The sequence below is a fragment of the Carassius gibelio genome, chromosome A3 (genome assembly GCF_023724105.1).
Source record: "Carassius gibelio isolate Cgi1373 ecotype wild population from Czech Republic chromosome A3, carGib1.2-hapl.c, whole genome shotgun sequence".
Classification (NCBI taxonomy): Eukaryota; Metazoa; Chordata; class Actinopteri; order Cypriniformes; family Cyprinidae; genus Carassius; species Carassius gibelio.
In genome coordinates, this window is record NC_068373.1 from 5,678,393 (window position 1) to 5,702,034 (window position 23,642).

At 37.7% G+C, this 23,642-nt stretch overlaps 1 protein-coding gene and 1 long non-coding RNA gene across 2 annotated transcripts in view; both read left to right on the forward strand.

Annotated features, from left to right (window-relative positions):
- Positions 1–23,642, forward strand: part of LOC127944497 (uncharacterized) — a 145,244-nt gene that overhangs the window by 14,492 nt on the left and 107,110 nt on the right. The window lies entirely within an intron of this gene.
- On the forward strand, positions 5,729–21,931 carry LOC127944457 (transmembrane protein 235-like). The gene is made up of 4 exons (XM_052540383.1): positions 5,729–5,915; positions 6,640–6,717; positions 16,717–16,854; positions 21,440–21,931. The coding sequence occupies exons 1-4, from the start codon at positions 5,744–5,746 to the stop codon at positions 21,712–21,714; spliced, it is 663 nt and encodes a 220-aa protein (XP_052396343.1). The 5' UTR covers positions 5,729–5,743; the 3' UTR covers positions 21,715–21,931.

Consider the following 23,642-nt stretch of genomic DNA (forward strand, 5'->3'; position numbering starts at 1 on the left):
ATTTACTGATGTTTACTTCATATTTCTTCAGACAGAATCGTCATTTCTATTCATTTTCCACGGATTTACGCGATCAGATGATAAACAGCCTCTCCCAGCGATCTGTGTGTGCGTGCAGTAGTCACAGCTCGTGCGGTGTGTGACTCAGACTCTGATTGGGTCTTTCAAACGTCAATCTGAGAGTGTAATATCTGGACACCGCCCCATCGTGTCACATGCTTGCACACTTCCTGGTAGTTATCTGGCCAAAACAACACTGAAACACCTCTGTACACACAAAATATCCGAATAATAAACCCGCGATTACGATAGTAAAGCTTGGTATGAGAATTTCTTGAGATCTGGGGCGTTTTTATAAAAAAAATCGAAAATGTACATCGGAAATGCTAACTTGTGCAGCGATGAAAAAGGCTACAAATAACATATTTTTACAACAGTAAACGACCAAATTCCACCCCTGATCGCTAAAGGAAGTTATTATAAACACTCGATCGGGGTTTAAAGTGAGTTTTGAGTAAAAGTGTACTAATAATTTCATAAATTGTCAGATGTAGCTTGATGCTAACGTTAGCACCAATGCTACTAATAGCAGGTGCTTTTCTTCTTCATAATGCATTTTTGTCTCAATAATTCACGTAAGGTCGTAAGAAAATGTTTTGTTGTATTTTTATAGTAAGACTTTTGATAAATAAGGGCTAAATGCAAAGAGAGACTGAAGTGAGATCGCTGCTTTGTTGCTTTGTAAAGCCTGAAAAACCACAATCAAGGCTAATAAAGGTGGAATAAAAACAAAAGAATAATGATAAAAGAATAATGCGGATAATGTGTCATACTTGGCGGAGGTGTGAAAGAACCGTTTGGTGAGAACAATACAATCATGATTCGGGCAGTTTTCAACAGTGAAAAATACACAAAGAGCACAGGAAAGTTTACATGTGAGATCTCACAGAGATGACAAGGGCCATAAATCAATCTGATTAGCCTTCTCTAAAAACACACATGACATGGCCTTAGAAAATATTTCATAAAATTCACAGTTTTACAGATTCGATTATGAAATTTTTTATGAAGTCTTGGAAGACTTGTGGCCTTAGCTACACTGTGTTTTCAAACTCATTTCCTACATCAACATTTTTTTAAATACATTTAAAACATAGGTTTTTAATATTTTTATTTTTGTTTTTATGTTTGAGCTTATATATCTCTATTATCATAACAGTCTGAGTGATTCTGATTCCTGAACAGTAAACTTTAAAGTGTCAGCTTTGTGAACAAATGTTGATTATGTATCTAGTCAGAAAGAATCATGAGCAGAAACCTTTTTATTTTGGGTATGTAATTTCGGTCTCCATGCCAAAAAAGGGGGGTTACTAGTAAGGGGTTAATGCTTAATAAGAAGATTAGTTTAAAAAATAGTAATAACTGAAGATGGATACAAATACAGTAACTGTTTCTCTATAAAAATTTTGAATTATTGTAAATTGTTATTAATGTCATATGTAAAAAAAAAAAAACAAAGAGAGAAAGATTTTAATTTAGATAGAGTTTTAAAGTTTTAACTACAACTACAATTTAAAATAAAACAACCTGAAAAACAAATAAATAAACAAAACCAATAATAAAAGTTATTTTCCAATTTTTTGACAGTGTACAATCACCCAGGAGAATCAGGAGTGAAGCTTCTTTAACTCTCAACCATGTGTACAAACTAAAGTGAGTTGAGCAGTAATGATCATCCTGTCTGTTGTGTATGTGAGTCTTTCATTGTTTTGTGTTTGTCACACACAACCCAACTTCCTTTTAAAATCACATTTATAGCAATTTATTAATGCACAAGTAATGCATGGAGCAAAGATTCATTTTTATTGAACAAAACACATCTTTGGGTCTCATCCAGACACGTTTTACTGATAGTCTCTGAAAGCATCATGCACACTATTTACATTGAGAAATGTAAGTTCACTGGCCTTTAAATCATTATAATTTTGTCCCAGATGGAAAACATACACTTAACTGATGTCCTGCAATAATTTGTTCCAAAAAATATCTGTATTGTTATTTTTCAACCGTATTATTATTTGTATTATTATTTTAATATAGTAATTTCATGGTTTATTGGTAATTTGATTACAGTAGCTATTCAACATCCAGAATGTTTTTTGCTGCTGCAGGTTTAGTACCCACCACTGCTTCTGTGGCAATGCGTTTGCAGATTTTGACCACTAAGTGGCACTATACTTCTACAAATAAACAGGAAAACATATCCAAGCATTTTTTATTTTTTTTTTGAGTAGCAGTCAATGTTACCTTGCCAGTGGGCTAGACATGACTAAGTGGATAATCAAAGATTTATAGTTGTCAGAGGAGAACTGCCCCCCCAACTGAACCTGGTTTCTCCCAAGGTTTTTTTCTCCATTCTGTCACCGATGGAGTTTCGGTTCCTTGCTGCTATCGCCTCTGGCTTGCTTAGTTGGGGACACTTCATATACAGCGATATTGTTGACTTGATTGCAAATGAATGCACCGACAGTATTTAAACTGAACAGAGATGACATCACTGAATTCAATGATGAACTGCCTTTAACTGTCATTTTGCATTATTGACACACTGTTTTCCTAATGAATGTTGTTCAGTTGCTTTGACGCAATGTATTTAGTTTAAAGCGATATATAAATAAAGGTGACTTGACTTGTTGTACCATTCTCTGAACAACAGGGGGCGACAAGGACTAATCATCTTCTAAAACCACCGGGAATCACTAGTGAGAAGTTACTGGCTACATCCGATAACTTAGGCAGCTGACTCGCTAAATGTGTCAGGCATTAGGTGCGTTCGACTCACACAGCACTGCACAAACTTGAGACTTGACTGCAGGAGCATTGCTGACGACACTGTTTCACTGCTGTTTCACAATTGGTCAGTTCCACCACACGACAATGATCACGTTTGTTCAGGGTTTATTCAACATTTGGAGTTCCAATAATGGCCACAAATCTGTGTTTTTAGAATGGTAAAAGCCTTTTTAATGTAGTCACACTGTTGTATTGAGACACAGATAAAAGCGTATATATACTCCACTTATTAGTATTTAAACAGTATATGATTATATTCTTGAAAAATATTGTGCTGTATTAAGCAGTATATAAAAGTGTTTCTGTTGCTCATGAAAACATTTCTGAAACGTCTGTATATATATTATATGCCATTTAGACAGATTTGTGAACAATGTTTGAGAGAAATGGGCCTTTTGTGTACATAGAAAAAGTCTTAGACCTTTGAGTTCAGCTCATGAAAAATGGAGGCAAAAACATGTTGTTGTTATAAACGTGTTGCGTTTATAATTGTATTCAGTCAATGTCCATGGATTAATAAATCATGGAGCACTTTTTATTAATTTTACTTTTCATTCTAGTTAAAACATGAGCATGTTGAATTAATAATTATTTAACAAAAACAAAATAGAAAACAAATAAATAGAATGTGTGTCACAGCCACACCTTCTACACTCCCGGAATCGGACACTCACGCCACACCCACTCGTCCCCAATCACCGGAATTCTGAACTCCTGTGCATCATCACCAGTGCCACATATAAAGCCATCCGTCACCATCACCCAGTGTCTGGTCTTGCACCGATCTCCTCATCCTCACCGAAACGTCATTCGACTAACCTACCTGATCCTCCAAACCATCATCATCTGTGTTCCTGTGCCCACCGTCTTCGTCTGAGTCATCATCTGTGTCACCATCACCAAAGGAAAGTTATATTATCACTGTGTCATCTTCGTGTCAAGATTCACCTGTGTCTGAAACCTCTGTGTCACATTAAATACCATTGCACTGAATCCTCTGTGTCCTCGTCTGTGTCTGACAATGTGGCTATTATTTAACTAAATCAATGGAAAATTAAGGCAAGAATTAATATAATGTTCTAAAAATTTTACTTTATTCTGTGGCCAGAAGTCAATAGCAGTTGTGTTTTTTCTCGTCTCTTTTTTCTTAAGGAGGTGTTTATCACTAATGCTCAATATTCAGTTAATTACTTAATTATCTAATGAACTGCAGTGCTGTTTCAGTCATATTTTTAGCACTCTGTAGTATGCATACAGAGCTGTGTTCATTTCATTATCTCATCCTGGCTGACCCATGTGGGGCCCTGACGGAAACTGAGGACAAAACTGGCTGGGCCCCAGTTAGATAGCCCAGGTGCCACCCATCGGGGCCCCACACGTGTTTTCTTGTGTTATGTACATCTGCTTTAAAGCTTGAATTGCATCTTGCAACATTGAGATCGCATCTATTGACTGATTGATTGTGATCAATTGATTGTGATTTTAACTGACCCTCTGACTTTTGAAAGAGGGACAAACAGCATTCTACTGTACATGCAAGACCAAATCTCCAGAAGAGAACAATTGTGCCATTTTGTGGTTGTCAGTCATTATCATTACTATTGCTTATTATTACTGCACTATTATTGCCTCTGGTTGTCTAATCAAGAATGCCAGGGTTTTGTAGACTATCCTGCTCCTGATATATATATATATATATATATATATATATATATATATATAAAATCAAAAGTGTGGCGTCACATAATGTCAGTATTTTTAATAATTTTAATATATTTGAATACATTTTTTTTTTTTTTTTTATAAATAAGGATAAGGAAAGTCAGACTTTATCTCCAGGCAGTGTCAGGTCCTTTAGCAGCTGATCTTCTATACTCATGATCTTCCACAATCAGATGTTCATCACCTCTGTACTTTATCAGTCTGACAGTGGACTCATATTCACCACAAATTATACATATCTCATACTCTGAATGTTTATTCCGCTGAATTGCATTGATTAGTAGTTAGTTAGTTAGTTAGTGTGTGTGTGTGTATTAAGGTACTTACACATTTCATCAGTTCATGCATTAAGAAAAGCAATTTTTGCAGAATCACATAAAATCAAATTTACTGTCAGAAAACACAAATATAAAATAAAATAAACAACTATGGCACTAACATATAACGGGGTAAATACGTACATCTTTACACATTTAAACAAACACCTCTCATACAGAATATACAGGTAGTCTATATTATATGCCATATACCTTATTTAACTAAAACACACCTGCCTCTTTTTTTATGTTGTATTTAATGGCATTTGATACAAATAATCAGCAAAATTAAGTGAAGTTATGCTTAAAACAAGTAAGAATATCTGCTAATGGGATAATAATAATAATAATAATAATAATAATAATAATTAAAAGGGAAAACAAGTTTAAGCAAGGACTCACTTAATTGTCATAGAAAACCAGACTTAAAATCGTGTTATTTATCACCTCAAGTAAATGTATATTGATTTAAGAATATTTCAAGTATTTACTGGAAAACGAGACAAAAAATACTGAGTATGACAATCTCAAAGAAAGGTAGAGAAAGCAGCTCGTCCCTGGTGATCAAATGGAGCACAGAGATCGAGGGTGAGGTGAGAGAGTAGACTGAGAGCGTTCAGAGCTTCTGCTGTCACTCCATATACAGCTGTGCAGGAGAGATGCCGAGGAAAACCCTGCAGTATCTTCATCCAGCTGTTCCTGAGAGCTGATTCTTCTCTCAGCTTGGATAAATCTGGAGAAATTAAGATGGAGTAATGTGCTTTAATGGCTCTGAACGCACTGGGCTTTAAAGGACCTGAATGATAGCCTTCAGCGCTCAAATCATTACAGGGATTGTAGCACTGACGAAGATGAACTTTGGGACAGTTGTGATCTCTGCAGGTCTGTGCGGGCTGCTCAGTTTCATCCTGCTTGCCTTGTCCATTGGCACTGAATACTGGTACATTATAGATGTGGATGAAGGGAAGAACTCCAGCCTGGAATACAGCAGCTCTCACTCCGGACTCTGGAGGATATATGAAGGTAAGATGAACACAGACAACTTGAGCTTCTTTGATGTCGAGTTTTGTGCATCTGTTGCTCACATTTAGTATACTCTAACAGTGATCTCTCTTCATCTTCTGTAAGAGGATTTAATCATTGCTCAATTAATCTTTTTACATTAACATGTTCATGTGAACATTAAACATTAGCCTTAATACTGAGTACTGATGAAGTAGCCTGCATGATCTTAATGTGCATTTATTCATTATCCTTCATACTGTTTTACATTTCATGTGTCTCATGATTAAATGGATAAAGCATTTGTAATCTTATTCTTGCAGCACTAAACTGTCATATGGTTTGACTGGTTGTAAAGAAAGTTATTTCACAAGTATTCACAGATACAGTCCTCATCACTGCCTGAGTCTCCATTAAGCACATAATTAATGTCTCGTCCAGTTCTGAAGCTGTTTTAATGGCACTAAAGGCAATTAAAAAGAGAAGTAGTTCCTCACACAATTCTTAATGTTTAATGTTAGATGCGATGTGATGACAGTTACTAAATCTGTCGCATTAAAAGATCTGTTTTCGATTTCATTCTAATTGCTGTAAAGATATAGTTCCCCCTCTAACACAAATGCTGCTTTTCCTCGTAAGGTGTAATATGTCGAGATTACCATGAAAATTGATTTGCAGGCAACTGTTTAAAGCATAATGGGTGTTAGCAGCTTTTACTTGACTGGTGTTTCAATGTGACCCACAGGACAGAATGGCAGTTATCATGACATCTCATTCTACACGGACACCTCCGACCACACCGAGCAGGAGAAGCACCTTTTAAGTGAGTCTCTGAAAGCTATCTACACATTAGCCATAATCAGAGAGTGACGCTGGAAATAGGCTTGTTATGTATGGTTAGTGTATCCTCTGTCTCTTTAAGAGCTGTATTCGCAGCATGACATCCATCCTGATCCATCACTGCCCACCTTTATTAGAAGAGAGATTGCACAATTATCAAAACTGATGGTCTTTGGTTAGTAGTCATAGAAGGGGTGTGCAACAGCACATTGACAGAAAAGAGGATATCTCTATATTTTCTGGGATTTTGTCGATAACATAAATTAGAAGCTACTTTGCTGAGTGTGATTTTGTGCTGGTTTGTGTTGTGGACAAATGACTCCCAAAGCTTTTTCATATTCTTCATATTCTGGTGGTGATTATTTCATGCTAGTGATAGAAACCCTTACATCTTAAATTGATTTCCACTAGCAAGCTCACTTGCAGGACAATTTATTCTAAGCTAATTAGATGTATGAAGTATCTTTCATGTACCACTTACATTTAATCAATAAGTTCAGTTAGAATAATCAGACACTGTAGGCTGTTATCGACCAAATTACATTAGAATCAATAAAACACATTTTTTGCACCTCAAAAGTGGCAAAGATGCAGCCATTAGATACATTTACACCGCAATTAAAATTGCATATAATAATGCTATGAGATTAATGTTTTCAAAATGATATTGTGAAGATCAAAATATATAATTTAGCAAGGTAGGATCTTAATAAGTGAGTCACTGAATTATTCATTTTACCATTTTGTTCAAGGGACTGGAACAAGAAACAAGCAAATGACTGTCTTTATGAATGTTGATTTGTTTAAAATAGACTAATTTAGAAACAAATTAAATATTCATAGATAATCTATTTTTTGGTGTCAAAATAGAAAATTTACCGACAATATAACTGACAATATAAATGTCTTGTTTATTGAACTGGTGTATGAAATAATAATAATAAAACAATAAATAAAATCAATATCACATTTGCAGTCATACTGATCTTTGAGAAAAAATATTGTTCTTTTGAAATTGCTTTAAAAATGTAAGTTAAAAAAATGAATAGGGGGGATTTTTTCCCCCATTTGTTACATTTTGGGGTCACTCTAACTACATTATACTAGGCTATCATATTTGTTTGTTTTTATGAGTGAGTAGCATACTCAATAATTTCAGTTTCCACACTGTTGAAACAACAATTATGACATTATCATAAACAAGACATATCACACACCCCCAATGGTCACAAGTTCAAACTCACTGAACCTGAAAGGACAAAATGTCCCCTGTGCTTCAGATTTCTACATTGATATTAATAATACATTTTATTTATGGGCTCTTTACATGACACTCAAGGACACCATACATACAAATAAAACACATAAAACAGTTAATAAGCAACAATTAAAACCCACAATCATATCTATACAATCATACATAAAGATATCACTGCATGCCTTTCTAAAAGTCACTATCACAAATATCTTGTGGAAGGAAATTCCACAGATAAGGAGCAGCCTAAATAAAAAATTGAGAACCTCATAGAAACCAGACACATACGAGAAATGACTAAAGATAATGTATCTGATGATCTAAGAGTTTGAGAGGGGACATATGTTGAAAGTATAGATGTGCTAAAACACTAGTCACATTTAATTAAATCTAGACTTAAAACTCTTCTGTTTAGCTGTGCATTTATTGAATGAGGACTGTGCTATGTCCGAAATGATTGCACTATATTTTCACTGTTTTTTTTATTTATTTCATTTTATGTGAAATCATTTTCTAACTATTTTATATTCATTTTAAATAAGTTAAAAAAAAAATAATAATTTTAAAAGTTTTAAAATTGATTGTTTTATTCTTGTTCTTCATTATTATTTTACTTTCTTTTATGTAAAGCACTTTGAATTACAATTGTGTACGAAATGTGCTATATAAATAAACTTGCCTTGCCTTGCCTTGCCTTGCCTTGCCTTGTCTTGCCTTGTCTTGTCTTGCCTTGCCTTGAAAGTAGATCAGATAAGTCGGAAGGGGGCATGTTATGCAATGTCTTACAAGCAAGAAGTAAGATTTTAAATTCGACAAGTTGTTTAACAGGAAGCCACGGAAGATGTTGAAGAACAGGAGATTTGTGTTCCATAATAGAACTTCTAGGATAAAGTAGATTGAAAAATGAAATGGAATAGGCCCAAAATGAAACCCTTTGGGACACCTGTAGTAATACTTGATAACTTAGATTTGAATCACGTCAGAGATAGGATGTGAACCAAGCCAGGGAAGTACCCACAATTCCAAAGCACTGCAATCTGTCTAATAGAATTTCATGGTAAATGTTGTGAAACACTGAAGTTAAATCGAGAAGAACTAATATAAATAGAAGACTAATATAAACATCAAGGCCAGTATGACAAATTACGTGGATCCTTTGCAGTTTGCATATCAGTCCAACATGGGTGTGGATGATGCCCTTATTTACATGCTACAAAGAACCTATGCAAATCTGGACACTCCTGATGCATCTGTGAGGTTGACTTTTTTAGACTTCTCAAGCGCCTTCAACACGATCCAGCCCCAACTGCTGTGTGAGGAGATGAGGAGGATGCAGCTGGATTCATCACTGGTCCAGTGGTGTATGAACTATTTATCCAGTTGACCACAGTACGTGCGTCTGCAGAATAGTGTCTCTAATACTATTCTGAGTAATACGGGGGTGCCGCAAGGAACCGTGCTAGCCCCGTTACTGTTTACTATCTATACAGCAGACTTTCAGTACAATAGTGGCAGTTGCTTCCTCCGGAAATTCTCAGACGATACGGTCGTTGTTGGCTTAATTAAAGGAGGTGAAGAGGAGGAGTACAGGAGAACTATTACAGTTTGTGGGTTGGAGCAACCACAACTATCTCCAACTTAACATCTCAAAAACAAAGGAAATGGTTGTGGATTTTAGGAAGAGGAAGAAGACACCGATAATCCCAATTACAATCCAGGGCAGTGAAGTGGAGTTGGTCTCCAGTCCCAGATATCTCGGTATACAGCTAGATGATAAGCTGGACTGGAAGAGCCACATGAAGACAGTGTATAAAAAGGGTCAAAGCCGACTTTATTTTCTAAGAAGTCTGAGGTCATTTAACATCTGCCGTCCTCTATTGTGCAACATCTATCAGACAGTGGTGGCAAGTGCTCTGTTCTTTGCTGTGGTGTGCTGGGGAGAGGGTGCTCGCATGGGAGATCTAAATCGAGGTAACAAATTGATTAAGAAAGCAGGCTCGGTTGTGGGGACTGAATTTGATGTGATCGAGCACGTGGCTGAGAAAAGAATGCTATCTAAGCAAAAATCAATCATGGACAATTCCTCACATCCAATCCATGTGCTGGGGTTGATCAATAAGAGCACCTTCAGCCGTAGGTTGATTGCACAAAAGTGCAAGTCTGAACGTACCAGGAAGTCCTTTGTACCAGTGGCCATTAGAAGGTTTAATGTGTTATGAATATTCACGTTACTGAATATTTTATATTTACTTCTGTTATTGAATGTTCTGTACTGAATATGCATCTGTTACTGAATATTCTATATAGGTATTATTATTTATTTTTGGTTGTTGTTGTTTAACTGTAGATTGGTTGGAAGTAATTTGTTCTGTCAAATGTGGTGTCTGAGTGTTAAGCTGCCGTGACAATATAATTTCCTGCAAAGGATCAATAAAGTATCAACAAACAAACAAAGACCTGAGTCAGCCAATAAACCATTGGAAATTTTGACAAAGGCAGTCTTGGTACTATGACAGGAACGAAAACTTGATTGGAATTGTTCCTATAGATTATTGGTAACACTTTAGAATACTGTTTCTTACTTACTGCATAACTAATAAGGAATTACTGAAGAGCTAGCAGGTAATTTTTCATTAACACTTTACACACTACTGTTAATTATTAAGAAAGATGTGTTAGCTAATCAATATGTAATACAATTTTATGATTGTGTTAAGTAACAGTTTGATTTTAAATGTTTAACTTTTGAATACAAAATGTTTGTTAGTTCAAATGTGGGCAGTATACATGTTAAAATGGAATAAAACATGCTGTATAAAGAAATGTTCTCATCTGAAATAAAGATCGTAAAGTTGTTTTGTGTATTTTATAAAGTTTATGATTTTATAGTATTTTTGTGTGAGTTTGATTTGATGTTTTTATGAGTCAAAATGATTTAGCAATTATTATTCACTAATAGACTCACTTTAGAACCGTTTTAGGTTATAAGTAATTCTAGCAGAATTATCGAATAATTCGGTAGCACTTTATTTTACAGTCCTGTTCCTCAGGTACATACTATGTACTTATTATAGTAATTACAATAACTATGTAATAACTAGGTACTAACCCTGAACCTTACCCATGTAGTTACGTTGTATTACCAGAACTTTCTTAGATAAATACACTGTAAGTACACTATAAGGACATGTTAGTACATGTACTGTAAAATAAAGTGCAACCAATAATTCTTCATCTATTATTAATGGGTTCCCTATATTTTCACTTTAGAATACTGTTTCAGGTTCTAAGTAATTATTGAGGAATTATCTAATAATTCTTTATTAATTACTAATGGGTTCCCAGTATTCCTTTTACTTCAGAATAGGCCTAATTTTTCAGGTTGAAATAAGTCCTGCAGAATTATTTGATAATTCTTTATTAATTACTATTTGGTAACCTGTATTTTCACTTTCCCTCAATCCTTGCCTTACATACAAGTATTAAATTAATGGTAATGTGGTACAGTTGAATCTAATATGCTGAAGAGGCACACACACAGTAATGTATATAAAATATAGAAACTAAGGTAAGTTATCACAAGGCACTTGAGTGGTGGTGGGGTTCCTATCAGAAGCTGATTTCTTACAAAACACTCAAAAAACAATTCAATACAGAATAAAAACTTGTGTAAATGTATTGCATTTATTAATATAGGATTTCCATACTACTGCTACTACTAATATTTATTTGAAAGGGTCACAATTCAATGTAATTGTAGTTATTTCACAGTTATTTTTATTGAACCTTAACTAGTAGATAATTAACAGTTCCCTATCTATCGAGTTATTACGAGTTATGTCGAATGACATATGGGGTCTCACTTGGGAGGCCAATCATCTCTGAATTTAAGAGAAAACGCCAATGAAAATTGGCTAGTGGATTAACATACCTGAGCCACTCCCCGTGCCAACGGGTATAAATAGGGCGACAGGTGCATCCACTCATTAGATTTTTGCTTCGGAGCCGAATAGTTGATGAGAGCAGTCACTACAAAGCCAATTCATCTTTGTTTTGAGGAGCTGTTCCTGGTTGGTGTGACGGCGAGGTACAGCGGTGTCCCTGTGACGGCGATTCCCCTGGGCGCTTAGGCTAAAAAAACAGTTCTAAAAGAGCAAATCACGGACAATTCGCGTCTTTTTCAAGATGCCGTTTCATCCGTGTCCTTCTGGATGCGGTCGTTTCCTGTCTTCGGTTGACGGTCACTAGCGTTGTCTGCAGTGTCTGGGCATCCAACATGCTGAGGCTGCGCTCTTGGATGATTCATGTGTCTACTGTGGGCGTATGAACATGGCAGCACTGCGATCGCGTCTCTCAGTCCTCAAGGGGAGTGCAGCAGACCCCTCTGTTGCCACCTGTCCCGGTTTCTCTGGCTCGAGCAGAGGACCGCCGGCTGGCGCTCTGGGAGAACTGAGGGTTACAGTGAGAGCTTCTCCGCCGAGCCACGACCCACGGACCTCTCACTCCTCCCGCAGCGCCTGTCCCGTGCAGCTGCCGATTGATTCTGCTGGGCCGTCTCATGGTTGTCCCAGCGTGTCTTTCGGTGCGCCGCCCGAGAATCAGATGTCAATTACTGCATCGGGGGATGGGTTATCGACCTCTGAGGATGAGGATTCAGTGGGGCTGCCCCCCTTGTGTTTTGTCGCTGCTGCCGAATCTGACTTGGAGTTGTCGGCCATGCTTGCCCGGGCAGCTGTGAGTATCAGGCTGGAGGTGACTACACCGCCCAGTCCCAAGCCCTAGCGGCTGGATGATTGGTTTCTCGGGGGACTGTGAGATCCCGGGGGAGCTCAATCATGCAGTCGACGCGCTCTCACGATAGCTCACTTTCCCCGGGGAATGGCGACTCCATCCCCAGATGGTCCAGCTGATCTGGAGTCGGTTCAGGGAAGCCCAGGTAGACCTGTTTGCTTCCCATGAGTCCTCCCACTGCCAGCTGTACTATTCCCTGTCCCAGGCCCCCCTGGGCATAGACGCACTGGCACACAGCTGGCCTCGGGCTTTAAGCAAGTATGCGTTTCCCCCAGTGAGCCTGCTTGCACAGACACTGTGCAAGGTCAGGGAGGACGAGGAACAGGTCCTGTTGGTTGCGCCTTACTGGCCCACCCGGACCTGGTTTTCGGAACTCATGCTCCTCGTGACAGCCCCTCCCTGGTGCATCCCCATGAGGTGGGACCTTCTCTATCAGGGGCTTGGCACAATTTTGACCTAAGTGATCTGCCCCCAGCGGTGGTAGACACTATCACTCAGGCTAGAGCCCCCTCTACGAGGCAGGCCTATGCTCTGAAGTGGAGTCTGTTCACGAATTGGTGTTCTTCTCACCGAGAAGACCCCCGGAGATGCCCGGTCAGAGTCTTGCTTTTTTTCCTGCAAGAAAGGTTGGAGCGTGGGCTGTCACCCTTCACACTGAAAGTGTATGTGGCTGCCATTGCAGCCCATCACGATGCAGTGGACGGCCAGTCTCTGGGGAGGCATGACCTGATCGTTAGGTTCCTGAGGGGTGCCAGAAGGTTACATCCTCCTAGGACACCCCTGATTCCCTCCTGGGAGTTCCGGTCAGCCCCTATGCTGGGCTAGGTGTTCATATGGCTTGGTTCCCTACGGGTAACCCCATATGTGTATTCTTCCACGGTAAGGTTTCCCTCTTTGCAAACCCGTGTCTTCCTTTGACAGACCCTGTGAAGAGAGAGATGAACACCGAGCCGAGCCAGATAATGACTCGTTCACGAGTCAAGAACCGGTTGCATCGGTTTTCGGATGACCAGTAACGTTAGTTCTTTCTTTCACCGATTCTTTTGCGCTCGATGCAATGGCGTCATTGGCGTTGACTGCACATGGGCTCATAACATTAACACAGAATCAGTTCAGAATCAATCACCAAAAGAATCAGTTCGGTTCCAGACGCTCTGTGTGTCGGTTTGCTTCACGCTAAATCACACATGCGCAGTATCATCAGCTCCTCGGTTCACGAATCGGACGCGTCTGACACAAACGGTTCTTGACTCGTGAACGAGTCATTATCTGGCTCGGCTCGGTGTTCATCTTCAGTTCTCTCTTCACATCAGTTCAGTCAGTGTACTGTTTGAGTCAATGAATTACTCCGGGATATTGATTTGTTTTAACTCAGAGGGAGTGTCAGACACATTAAACAAGTTAAGCTTAATTCATCTGTGGATTAATGCGTATTGGAGACGCAAACTGTTTAAAACGATTCAGTTCGATTTGGTGGACTGTTTCAAAAAGATCCGGTTACATCGAATGATTCGTTCGCGAACCAGATATCACAAACTGCTTTGTTTTTAACTGTCTTACAACAGACACGGAAGAGAAGACAATGCTGAATAAAGTCATAGTTTTTGCTATTTTTGGACCAAAATGTATTTTCGATGCTTCAAAAAATTCTAAATGACCCTCTGAGATCTTACGGGTTTGAAACAACATGAGGGTAAGTTATTAATGACATCATTTTGCAAATTGGGCTAACTAACCCTAGTAACCGTTTTTTGTTTACAAGAAGTTACAGTCAAAGGAATTGTGATTGTCCTTTAGGTTAATCATTTGAAATAGTAAAAACAATATGTTCAAACTTTTGACTACTTTCTTTAATAGCTACATAACACAATACTTCTACTTTTACTTTCAGTACTTGAGTAGTAAATTTTAAAATAGACTACTTGCAATACTTAAGTACAAAAAATGTTGAATACTTTAGTACTTCTACTTAAGTGTGGTTCTTAAAGAGCACTTCTACTTCTACTCAAGTCACTTTTTTGATAGAGCACTTGTACTTTTACTCAAGTATGGTTCTCTAGTACTTTATACATCTCTGTCTCCGTAGCGACCTTTTCTAAGGCTCGCTTCCCCATTGTCATGCTAAGCTGAAAGAACAAATAGGGAAGATTTGAAGCTATCTTTCTCTGAAGGTTGAAATCCCTTCCATGAACTTTATGTGGGGGGAACAGCAGCATGGCCTTCTCCAGCAGCGATGTACTTTCCCTCTGGCCCCTTCGGTGCCAAGGTCAGTGAATTTGCGCTGGGGCTTTCGGAAGGTTACGACCTTAAGCGTAGCTTTTGTGGCACACCAGGGCTTGTCGACAATTGCAGCTCCACAGGGTTGTGACGGTGTTCAGGTTGTGGCGTTTTCCATAGGACCCCATATGTCGTTCGAAATAACTCGTAGTGACCGACAGATAGGGAACGTCTCGGTTACGTACGTAACCCTCGTTCCCTGATGGAGGTAACGGAGACGTTATGTCCCCATGCCACAACCTTGAACCATTCTCTGTTGCCGGGACACGTTCTCGGCTCCTCAGCGTTAAACCTAATGAGTGGATGCACCTGTCGCCCTATTTATACCCGTTGGCACGGGGAGTGGCTCAGGTATGTTAATCCACTAGCCAATTTTCATTGGCATTTTCTCTTAAATTCAGAGATGATTGGCCTCCCAAGTGAGACTCCATATGTCGTTCCACATAACGTCTCCATTCCCTCCATCAGGGAACGAGGGTTACGTACGTAACCGAGACGTTCTTCAGTAGGTATGACAGAATATATTAGTTATTGAATAACTAACTGTTACTTAACACAATCATTAAATTATATTACATACTTAGTTAACACATCTTCCTTAGTAGTTAATAGTAGTGAGGTAAGTCTTAATGAATAATCACCTGTTAGTTCTTCAGTAATTCCTTATTAGTAGATGTTCATGTACCTGTGTTGCAACAACATTTTCCAGGATTTTAGATAAAAATGTCAAGTTAAAAAACTGGATGAAAATTATTAAAATTATTTGGATCAGTACCTAGTTTCTTGAGGACAGGAGTTATTAATGCACTTTATATAGGGAACACTGCCAGAAATAAGAGAAGAATGAATGATCTCAGTGATAGAAGGCAAAATAACTGACAGACATACTTTAATTAATTGAGTTGGAAGTGGATCAAGTTGACAGGTGGTTGATTTAGATTTCCGAATAACTGAAGTTATCTCATCTACTGTAGGAAGCTGAAAAGTGACTTGATTAAAATGTAACATGATTAAATGACTGTGTAACACTAAAGCAAGAAGAGCTTACTAAATCTGAGAACACCAAAGATTTATGAATATTTTTGCATTCAAAAAGTAAACTTGAATGTATGGCAGCAGTGCTTAGGGTGACCATATTCGCTGTTCATACGGGACACGTCCCAGCCAGGATTTTTATATTGCCTAAAATATCCAGGTTTTGTCTATTTGCACTGTGCAGGTTGATCATTTTGTAACATTCATGAGATTTATAAAGACCAGAGCAGATGGCTCCTTATGCTTTCGAATCGCTTTCACGTGTTTGTTCGTTCGTTTGACTTGAAGCATTGTGGCACACTTTGTTTTTTTTTTTGGGGGGGGGGGGGGGGGGGGTTGTTGGGGGGTTGTGCACAGTGATGCTTTAAGTCAACCGAACGAACAAACTCGTGCTCATATTTGCATCGCTTTGATCATTGCCTCTAGATCTCACCTTCTCACACGCAGCCCCACGATTGGTCGATTATGTACAATAACTGCATGTTATTGGTCAAACTGCTCTGGATGTTTAAAGGCATTATTAAAATCCTGGCTGGGACGTGTCCCGTATGAACGGCACATATGGTCACCCTAGGCAGCAGGTTACACTGATCATGTAATAAAGGCATGTATGTGTCTCTGCAGACTTGCACAGGGTCATAGTGGTCCTGCTGCCTCTCAGCCTGGTGCTGCTGGTCTTTGGGGGGATCTTCGGTCTGGTGGCGTCTTTGGCTCAGAGCAGCACTCTTCTCTCCTGCATCGCTGCATACTTCCTCATCTGCAGTGAGTCCCATTAACAGCTACATGACATTTATTTAACATCTACTCACATCAGCTGAAATGAAATGAGGTCTCAGCAGTGGTATCGCTGGAGTCTGTGTTCTGTATAGGTCAGTGGGACATGAAATAAAACACAATGTATAAAACACAATGGGAATGAAAGAAAAGAGAAAATGTCAGGTGCTCCAGCAGAGGGAATGGTTTCACACAGCGAGGGGTTTTAATAACTCAATAATACAAATCCACAAAGGCTGGAGTAATGAATAGCAAAGATATTGAATTATTGTGTTTAATGTGTTTAGAGGATTTATGTTCTTATCCTGATCCAAATTATGTTCCAGGCAAAAAATAAACAGGGGTGTAGCTGTAAATGTACTCTTACCAACATTTTTTGGTTGGAGTCTTTTGGTTTGGCTTGCATGTGTTACTGACCAAAATCAGTGTTGTTTTAAATAACTGAGACCTTCAGTTTACATCTAGCATAATTTGAAACTCCAGTTTCTCCAGCTATATTTTGTTATTATGTGACAAATTCATTATATTTTGATGTTGTGAATGCATATGAAAAATAACGGACAGAGAAAAGTGCACAATCCAAGTCCTGAACGTTATTAACATTAAGTGTTTAGATCTAATTCACAAATCCACACAGCTTTACAGCGCATTGTTTATTTTCATTTAGATATGTTTTCCCAAGCAGAACTTATTTCTTATAGTTGTGTCCTTATCTGTGGATGTTAGAAATTCACACAAATAGATTCTGCATAAAGGCTCATCCTGACAACAATTGAGTCTCCATTAAACTTCACAGTCTTCAGTGAAACAAGCACAGACATCAAAAATAATTCTGACTAAAATAAATAAATTCTCAGATGTTCAGGTCATGGTGTTACTGGATCCACACAGGCATTTAAAGTAGCTGTTTTGCATTATACCTCTGCTTCTTTACATTAAAAAATAAAAAGCTGCAAATTCAAAAGATATCAAAAGATAACATGATGTGTGCTACAATATTTCTGAAGAGTTACTGTAGGAACACATCGGAATAGAAGTGGGAATGACATAGTTTTTTTTGTCAGTAGAATATTTCTGTTTATCCTGTCCTCAATATTATTGTGATAGTATGTTTGTGTTAGGATATGATGATGATGATGATGATGATGATGATGATGATGATGGAGTGTAGTTTTGGCTCTTTTGCAGCACTGTAACAGGTGCTTGTGTTCCAGTCTGAGCACATCAGAAAACTGAAGTGTAGCTGAATTAAGGGAGTGATGGAGCAGAGAAAAACACTGGGATCTGTAGAGGTTGAAACACTGAGGTCAGCGGAGACCATCACATCTTTTTAAATATGTTCTGTTCTCAGTTCCATTGAAAGGGGCTCCTGAGGTTAAAAAAAAAAACTACTATCCTGCCCAAGAACACAGAAGGGTGTATAGTCTATGTAAATGTGCACTTTGCACAGCTTTGTTTGCTAGTATAGTTAAGTTTCCTTTGCTTATGTAGTATATTTTGATATTGCTGAGGTAAATTGTTGCTGTATGTGCAATGAGTTTTTGATTTATAAGAACTGAACATTACACACGATTGATGGATTAAATAAAAAAAGGTGTACGTACTGAAGCCTCACAGGAGATCACGTACATGAGTGATCTTGTCTGTAAGCGTCCCTGATAGCAAGAGAGCAGATGAAAACCACTGAATCAATGATAAAAATGGTCATTGTTAATTGCATTGAATCGATATAACTAAAGATGAAAACATAACACTACAATGCAATAGCAAAGAGCCCTACTAAAGCAGACACTGATCACTATAATGTTTTTATTTTTTTCAACCTTTTTTTTTTTCAACATTAAGGGCGGGCGCAAAAGTGATATTGATTCAACACAATTAACACTGACAAATATTTTTTTTAACATTGATTCAGTGGTTACTTGCTATAAGGGATAGCGCTTTTCAAAAATCAGTCAATTTCAACTCAGTTCCTAACATACTTAGTCAGTGTAATAGTGTGAGTGTTGCAGAAGTAAAAAAACAAAAACAAACAAACAAACAAAACAAAAATATATATATATCACAACAAATTAGATTAGAATTATTTAACTCACAAAACTAAATAATTTTATCACATAATTTTACATAACACATAATTTTTTACATAATATTGTGAAAATATTCAGGGAATCTGGAGAAATCTCAGTCCGTATATGGAAAGTTAGCAAACCTTTTTTTGAATGTGCTTAACCTTCGAGCTCTTAGATGACAGATGTGCATGAGAAACCATCATGCTCTTGTGTTAAATCTGAGACAGAGGCAAATAGTGGGATTGTTACTATCAAACTGACGTCCATGATTATTAGAATGAGACAAAACCTGGTCTTATTCTGTATGTGCTACAACATTGAGGTTTCATAGACACCTTGTGGCCTCCCTGCAGAATCAGTGTCCTATGGAAAATGTGTGGTTTGTCATGAAGAGGAGAATATATCACAGCAATGACCAAGGACTGTTGAGCAGCTTAAGTCTTGTTTCAAGCAAAGGTTATATAAAATAGTTGCACACATGCCTTTGCCCCAACTTTTTTGGAGTGCGTCGCAGCCATCAAAATTAATATTTACAAAATACAATTAAAATGTACAATTACCATTAAGGTGGGTGAGAACAGGAGTTCTATAATATTACATTTGAGCTTATTTAATGACTCCTTTGTTCATATCCTTTCCTCTCGAGTGCTCTCTATTAATGACTGTGCTGAATGTAGCACAGCGTCTGGTTTATAATTTGTTATTCTCTATTTTTGTCATGATTGCATTAAGGTTTATTAATCACAGTACTCTGTGTTATCTATTTCTATAGTTTATCATAATAAAGGAGAAAAATCTTAGATTAATTAAAAAAACAAAACATTTGTATCTTATTCTCTGCAGATGCAATTTTCATTTTTGTCTAAATTACTGTCAATTATTCACCACCAAATTTGGGTCAGATCTTCGTCGAAACTAAAAAATTTATCATCAAATGAATTGTTTTTCTTTCTATAGCCATCTGTCTACTGTCAGTTTCTCTGACAAGCACAGAAGCAGACTCCACATCAGCTGTGTCACTGCATTATTTCTTTAACGTCTTGAAAAGACAATGCATTATTTGAAAAAAATGACTGATGATTGCAGAGCAGCAGGAAAACCTCTCTTCTCTTCTTTCTGTCATGTCTCATAAGTGATCGTGAAAGGTCAGGGCTTCGCTGTGCTTCATGTAAGTGGGTTAATTACAGCAATGATGACTGAGTTCATGACGGTTCCTTCAAGCAGGTCTTCAGAAAAGCACAGATCTTCTTCCTATTAATACTCCCACCACTAACCTGTGTGACTTTCATATCCTGTGCTTGTGCACTACTGAGTTTCATTTTAGAGAAAAGACTCATTTGCTTATCCTAGTTAGGATTTTGCTATAATGCATTCACTTCACTAGAACATGATGAATCAGGCCATGACAGCTTTCACATGGAGGCTGTTCAAAATCCTGCCATGCCACAGAGCACCATTCACATAGTATTGCATTAAATTACATCATATTTTTCCCAAATTGTTGTTAATGTTCATAATGGTTTCACCCAGGCTGGAAGATTATACATTTGTCGGTAGCACTTTTGTCTTGTCATGGCTAGAATGACATCTATGCTTCATACTGAGGAAAACTATAATATAGACTTTCTGTTTGCTCTGTTTTTTGTTTTTGTTTTTTCATACTCCTGAACTTGGGAATGCAAGTTCAAAATGGCATGTCTGGTGTGCTGTAAGGTGTATCTTAACTAATTCAAAAATCATACAGTGTGATTTATAAATTAGGTATAAATTAGGAAAGAAAGAAAGCTGTCACTGGGGCAGTAGCTTTTCAAAAGAGTCCACATTGATACCTTATAGGTAGATGTTAGCACCTAAAGTGTATATATTAGTAAGTAAAAGGCACAAAAGAGTACCTTTTGAAAAGGTACAGCCCCAATGACAGCTTTTGCACTTTTTTGGGGGGAATATCATACAGTTAAATTTGGCAGAACGAAAGCCACGACTGATGTCAGGCATAGCTTTAAATACTATGTAACACTATTTAATCTTTTTCTGCTAAATGACATTTCATTAATGCACTTTCTTGTTAGGTAAGAAAGTAACCTGAAAGACCTGACGTGTCGCTAAGCACTTTTGCACGTCAAAGAGCATTGGTCTTGATTTTAGCGTATGCACATTCTAAGATCAAATCTGTGCATATGCACATTTTTATAAAGCCCCTGGTGTTCCTTCTTATCCAAGCTGGTTAGACAGGTTAGAGTGGTGGTTTTAATGGGGTTTCAAGCACCTGTCGTGTGGTTAGGCTCAGAGGCTAGCTGGCTTCCCTGCTAAATTGGCTAAATACAGCATTGTCAGGCTTGTAACCCATCTGAAGTCTAGTCAACCCTCTTTTGCTGTGTGCTTCAACAAGTTTGAATAAAACATTTTGTGAGAACATTTTTATATGAAAATTACTGATAAGTCTATTGCTGTCTGGTTGTTTAGTGACTGAATGGAGTGTAATGATGACTATTTGTCCACAGGTCTGGTGACGGTGTCTGGTGTGAGCATCTATATCAGTTACTCTCAGCAGGCATTGGAAGAGCTGCAGCACATGGTGGATGTTGAGTCACTGTCTCATGTCCACATGTCGTTCGGCTGGTCTCTGGTCATGGCCTGTCTGTCCTTTTGCCTGGAGCTGCTCACGGGGATCCTGCTCACGCTAGCAGCCCGTCTCATTCGCCGTCAGTGCCAGCACGAGCCTGCTGCAGTGCTCACCGTGACCCAGAGTTCACCACAGCTTCTGAGACTCCAGTGACGATGATCATTTCATCTACAGCCTTTTCAAGAAATGAGTTTGTGCTGCGTCAAAGTTAAAATGGAGAGACAATCAATTATTGAGTGCTCATTAGAGTATGTGTCTACATCAGTCGAGTGTGTCAGTGCTATCACATGTTTTCCTCAAGGCTTCTAGAAACAAATTTCCAGAGCTCACCAATGTCATGTTTTATGAATTTACTGTACATAACATGCTGAATCAAACCATAACAGCATCTCTAAAACAAGATAATTGGAGCTTTATCTCACAAATCTGACTTTTTTTTCTTTCTCGTAATTGCAAACCAATTATTGCAAACTCTTTTTTTTTATTACAGTGTAAAAAGCTTTATTTTACCAATATATTTCCAATACTTTTTCATTTTATACAAACATTAATGGAGATTCACTTTATATACTTAATATACGCATACATCTTTTTCATACTGAAATGTAATATTCAGTGGCTGTTTTTTTTATTTTTATTAATTAATGGTTATTAGAAAATTGTTCTGTTGTAAAACTGTCATACAATTTACAGTAACAGTAATTTCGTTTGGCATCTGTATAAGCCATTTTGATGTACCATAATAAACATTTCTGATGACTAGAAATTTTCCCTTCATGTTAATGTTACAGTATATCTCATTTTATCTCTTAACGTAATATTATGTTATGTTAGTTTTTCTATGATCTGAACTGTGTGTTCATTACTACGCAAACTCTGGCATTCATAAAGATTCTTTGCAAGGTATAAAAATTTTAAATTAAAATTATAATTATGTTTTCATTTTTGGTAACTACATTTATCTCTCTAGGGCTCTAGTTTGATTGAATGTCCAAGACACACCATTTGAGCTCAATTAAAAAATCTATTTGTCACTAATTAATCAATTTAAGAAAAAAAGTGTCATAGGAACAGACTGGGCTGTTTTCTTGAGTGCTCAGAAATAACATAGTTGTATACATTTTTATTTCAGTTTCCAGAAGGAATTATTCTCTGAATGTTGGACATTAGTCCAGAGTGTAATATGCTGTATTATTTGCAGGGAAATATGGGTGTGTTACATCAGTTTATTAAAGTTAAATTTCATAGGCCATACAGCAATGGTGACTGGGTGGCTGTAAATCTCTGATTGCTGCATTGGAGGCAAAAATTGATGCAATCAAGACAGCATTAAATGTCAAACCCATTCTTTAAAGTGAAAATAAAGGATGGTAAATGGTCTGGTGATGAATGATTGAGTTTTAAAGTTTCTCTTAATCATCTACACCAGTGGTTTTCAAACCTGTCACCCCTGGTGCACCCCTGCCCTGCAAATGTGTTAAATGTGAAACAGAGCAAACTTAGTTTATATGCATTTGTAGTGGACAGCATTCCAGGGCCCAGTTTCTGGCGGGGAACCTCTCTGACCACTAGGTTTGCTACATTGTGATTGGATCTTGATAAGCAAACAGTTCATCAGATAAAGATGCCAAAAAACAGCCAGACACCTTTTAGAGGGCAAGAAGAAGACTTTTGGTACAAAGCCCGGGAAGGACGGGACTTCCTATTGGTCAAAATGCAGTTTCTGTCCTTCACCCACCAACAGACTGTTTCATCAGGTTTTGGCCTGTGACTACCATAAAAATTTCTTTGGACCTCTGGACATAGCAGCAGTGGGTGAAACAAAGAGAGATTGCAGAGTTCCATCCAAATCCATTCATAACTATGTTCTCAAACCTTAAACTGATGCAAACTACAACATACACATCTTACACTTAACTGTAAGGTCCAAAGAAGGTATCCATTGCTGGCTGAAGGTTTCATGCGTGTTCGGTCTTTTCAGCGCACAGTTAATAAATTTAAATCCAATTCTAATCTGACTCCATTTTATTATCAAATGTGACAATTTATTATCAGTTAGGTAAATATGTATTCTTCCAATT